Genomic DNA, 4,909 nt, shown 5'->3' on the forward strand with positions numbered 1-4,909 from the left:
CTTAAAATAAGAAATAATTTTGATACTAACTTTTTGAAATGTTTATTGAAAAAATTTCAAATTTCAGTACACATTTTGAAAAAAAAGGAGTGGAAATGATTATAGAGCAGCTTTCAGTGCTTTCTATATTGTATTAGTTTTCACGGTGAATAAAAAAATATTACAAGTAAATAATTTTACTAAACCAATCTGAATAATTCTTGTAATAGAGATTTATTATGCAACTTTAAATTTTTCGTTGTGTTGATATCCATAAAAAAACTACCTACCTCTCATCACGACAAACTTTCAGACATTTTTTATTAAAACGAACAAAAAAACTAAACATTTTATTATTAATAAAAAAATGTGATTATATGATCAGACATTATTATGTTATACAGTGAATGAAATGTCTAATAAAACACACTAAAAACACAAATAAAACACACCAACACTCGCCAAATCTAACCAACAATAAACATGAACAACATAAATTACATGAAATGATTCATAATTGCAATTGTCAAAATTTGTAGTCTACAAAATCTTTGTAGCGACATCTATAGACTCTTTCTCAAACTTGTATATCCATCTCAAGTCACGTGGTTCCCAGTTTCCCTATATTTTCAAGTGATTTTCAAGTATAAGTTCTCGGGCCCTGACCATGTGTTGGTACCACTGTCAAAATGTTTGCGGCTTCAAAATCAGCTGTTTTCCAAGTATTGCGGTGCAGTGTATGTGTTTTCAAAGAAGTTAAGTTCAAGAAAATAAGTACGATGAATAACTGGCAAGCAGAAATGGAAAAGTTTCTTTCTATGGACATTAACAAGAAACGAGATTTATGTAAAAAGTATGAGACTTTGGATAATATACCAACTTGGAAACAGTATGCATCAGGTAATTCCCTTTTACGAAAAATAGAAGCAAAACAGGGTTACGAAATAGACTCCTCGAAAAACGCCATTGTGGCCGATAAGATATCTGTTTTCTCCGGAGATATCACCACATTAGAGGTAATTTATACTTTTACAATTTTTTGTATTTGTGCATATGTAAAAACATATTCGTCAATGCAGAATAGTAATGGTGATAATCTTTGCCTCTGGCACTGTCAGTGTCAGTATGTATAGAATTTCATTTTGTTTTATTAGGTTGATGCAATAGTCAATGCAGCAAATTCAAGTCTTATGGGTGGAGGTGGAGTAGACGGTTGTATCCACAAAGCTGCAGGTCCAAATCTCTTGGCAGAATGTAAAACATTAGGTGGTTGTCCCACTGGGCAAGCTAAAATCACTGGAGGGTACAAATTGCCTGCAAAATGTAATGTTCAATTATCAAATATTTCTATTAACAAATTTTATCTTACATTTTAGATGTGATACATACAGTAGGCCCCCAAGGAGAAAAAGAAAATCTGCTAAGAAACTGTTATCAGAACAGCTTGCAAATAATGCTAGACAAAAAACTGGAATCTATAGCTTTCCCTTGTATTTCCACAGGGATTTATGGATACCCTAATGAGTCAGCTGCTCACGTAGCTCTATACACAGTACGTAAATTCTTAGAAACCAATAGTGATAAAGTAAACCGAGTGATATTTTGCTTATTCTTAAAAATTGATCAAAATATCTACGAAGGATTGCTTCAGTCGTATTTCCCTTTGAAATAAGGTGATAGTTTTTGTTTCTTTTGTACTTTAATTTCATGACATGTATAAAATTTTTAGTTTAAAATTAGTTTTAATATGTAAGGAATGCAATCTCATTGTTATTTTGGTGATTCAATAAAAAATAATATTTAGACATGCTTTTTTTTGTTAATTTCTTATTAGTAGCCATATTATTAAATTCTGTGTTCAAGAAACTGTAATTTCAAATCTATTTTTATATCATAATTTATTACTTTGGTAATCAATTTTTTTTTTAATTAAATTTTCATATACTGTGGATGAAATTGGGAAGGAGACTATTTTTTCTCTCTTTTTTAATGTGAGTACTTACAGCCTATTAGAGATGTCAATAGTCGAATTTAGTGTTTATAAAATCATTTATCTGTGTGTGGAAACGAATATCACAACTTTTGATGTGTCATCTTTGGTAATAATTGTTAAATGCAGTGGCAGTGTAGGGTTAAATTAAAATGCTCATATTTTGATTATGCATAGACCCATATTTATTTATTTATTTTTTTTTTTTTGGGAAGAAATTTGCAAAATAAATTAAAATAGTAGTTACAGACCAAGAAATCTTAGTGTTGCACATACAGGGTGTTCCTAAATAAGTGTCGCAATGGAAAACTGTAAATTCCTCTTGAAAAAAGAAACATACTTTTCCTCTTCCATTTTTCTCTCCGGGCTTTCATTTTCGAGATACACGGTGTCAAAACTTTAATTTTTTTTTAGTTTTTCGCCAATATCTTAGGAATTGTTTGAACTACAGGACTGAGCTTTTGTGCACACATTACCACTATTAATAGCTACTTTTTCGCACCCTTCTCGAATTCATTGGACGTACCAGTGGTGGAGATTTTAAGGTATTGTAAGGGTTTTCCCCCCCTAAATTTTACGCCACTGGAAAAATTGACTTTTGCCAGCAAATTCTAAAGCGCCAATGAATTTTACACAATAAGAGTTCTCTTGGTTCATTGCTCTAAAGTCAACCGTTTTCAAGAAAAATGACTGTTTATGAACAAAAGCAAACATTTTGCTAACGTTTCGAAAATCTTTTGTAATTCAAAAAATAGCTAGTAATAATTAACAATTTTAACGAAATTTAACAACAGATAGGATTTTAACTTTTTTTTTATCAATTTGGCGAGTAAAATTTACAGAAACTGTTCAAAATTATGTCCGTTGGTTTGAATGCAGGCATTACATCTTCTAATCATGTTTCTTTCTGCCGCTGCGGCTTCACCTCTATCGGTCAACTTTTCGATAGTATTGACATGGATTTCATAAACGATGCATTTCGTTCTCCGGATGTTCTGTTCAGTTACTTGCACTTGCAAAATGTTCAAAATGGAAAATGCAAAAAATTTTCGAAACGTTAGCAAAATGTTTGCTTTTGTTCATAAACAGTCATTTTTCTTGAAAACGGTTGACTTTAGAGCAATGAACCAAGAGAACTCTTATTGTGTAAAATTCATTGGCGCTTTAGAATTTGCTGTCAAAAGTCAATTTTTCCAGTGGCATAAAATTTAAGGGGGAAAAACCCTTACGATACCTTAAAATCTCCACCACTGGCACGTCCAATGAATTCGAGAAGGGTGCGAAAAAGTAGCTATTAATAGTGGTGATGTGTGTACAAAAGCTCAGTCCTGTAGTTCAAACGATTCCTAAGATATTGGCGAAAAACTAAAAAAAATTAAAGTTTTGACACCGTGTATCTCGAAAACGAAAGCTCGGAGAGAAAAATGGAAGAGGAAAATTATGTTTCATTTTTCAAAAGGAATTTACAGTTTTCCGTTGCGACACTTATTTAGGAACACCCTGTATATGAGCACAATATATGATGATGGATACAAATTTTCCACAAAATTAAATTCTCTGTAGTTGTATCTATTTAAACTTTAAATTGATCCTATTATAATTTTTCAAACTTCATAATTTTGTAACTAAGAAAAATTAAAATTTTGAAATAAAAATGAAAAAAAAATCTTCAAATATATGTGCAACCCCTTTCGGAATCCTTAGGTCAGCAACTAACAATTTAATTTTTTATGTGGCAAATTTCTTTTGAAATTGTTTTATAAAGAAATTTCTCTATGTCTAAAAAACCACTAATTTTCATCAAACTGGTTACATATGATAATATATTTTTTAATTTTACTTGAAAACTGCATTTAGAAAAATTTTTCAAGATTAATAATTTTTTCAATTATTATTATATTCTCCGAAGTCAGTTGAAGATGTATAAAAATGCTTAGCAATAAAATTTAATGAGTTTCATAGGCGTCCCTAAAAAGTTTTCTGCTAAAGGTAAAAATAATTATTTGTTCCATTTAAAAAAAAATTCTTTACTATAGTGGTTTCCATTATTCAATTGTTTTTTCTAATACTGTATTATAAAAATTCATAAAAAAAGCTAAAACTTTTGTATTAAAAACTTTTTTGTAATTTCAATAATAAACTCACAATAAATTGTCAGAATATAGCGACTAACCCTGTACAATCATTGTATTGATCGGTGAAAACATTTTGAGTCGAAAAATGGCATTTTGAAAAATGTTCCTGTTGGATTAATTTTTATTTCTCAAAAATTAAGCCATCCTCGTCAGGAGCGACGAATTTATATCCTATTTAGGTAAGTAAAACAATGTTCTAGAATGATGTAACTAATTAGATTCCATATGTAGAGTATCTAAATAAAAAATTATGTTCAGAATTTTAAATGAAACACGCTGCATATAGGACAATTTTTTTAAACATATTTGACTATTGTTATATTATTAATGTTAGGAATTGTTTAATTAAATGTTAGTTACTTTTGAGGTTTTTTTTTTCGTAAATTAAATTCAATTATGGATCAAAATATGTTCTCTGGAACAGTCCTGTCTTTGTGCTGTACGATGAGTAAAGTGCTGTAGACCATCCGCGTAAACAAATCGTCGTTGAAAGATAGAAAGATACTTCTCAATTTTTGAGGAATTTTTCAATGCAAAAGTACAAACTAAGAAAAATAGATATTTAAAAAAAACATGTTTTCTTATAATAATTAATAGTAATTACTATCTTAAATGCATTGTTACTGCAAGAGTTTGCAAACAAAACCACATCCGTAAGCATCTGTAGTTGCTAACTGCGTGCACTAGACAAATTCCATTAAAATAAATGAAACAAAATGAAATGAAACTAACCATTTCTAGAGAATATGTTCAAATTGATCCCTATTAGCGCGAATACAGGCATGGTACCGATGCACCCAGTCTA

The 4,909-nt window shown here is 30.0% G+C and overlaps 1 protein-coding gene across 1 annotated transcript; it reads left to right on the top strand.

The window, feature by feature from the left end:
- The first annotated feature begins 628 nt into the window (after positions 1-628).
- On the top strand, positions 629-1,784 carry LOC108911056 (macro domain-containing protein CT2219). The gene is made up of 3 exons (XM_018715882.1): positions 629-995; positions 1,134-1,302; positions 1,356-1,784. The coding sequence occupies exons 1-3, from the start codon at positions 669-671 to the stop codon at positions 1,649-1,651; spliced, it is 792 nt and encodes a 263-aa protein (XP_018571398.1). The 5' UTR covers positions 629-668; the 3' UTR covers positions 1,652-1,784.
- The last annotated feature ends 3,125 nt before the right edge of the window (positions 1,785-4,909 follow it).

This window comes from Anoplophora glabripennis, unplaced genomic scaffold, assembly GCF_000390285.2.
Source record: "Anoplophora glabripennis isolate ALB-LARVAE unplaced genomic scaffold, Agla_2.0 scaffold437, whole genome shotgun sequence".
NCBI lineage: Eukaryota > Metazoa > Arthropoda > Insecta > Coleoptera > Cerambycidae > Anoplophora > Anoplophora glabripennis.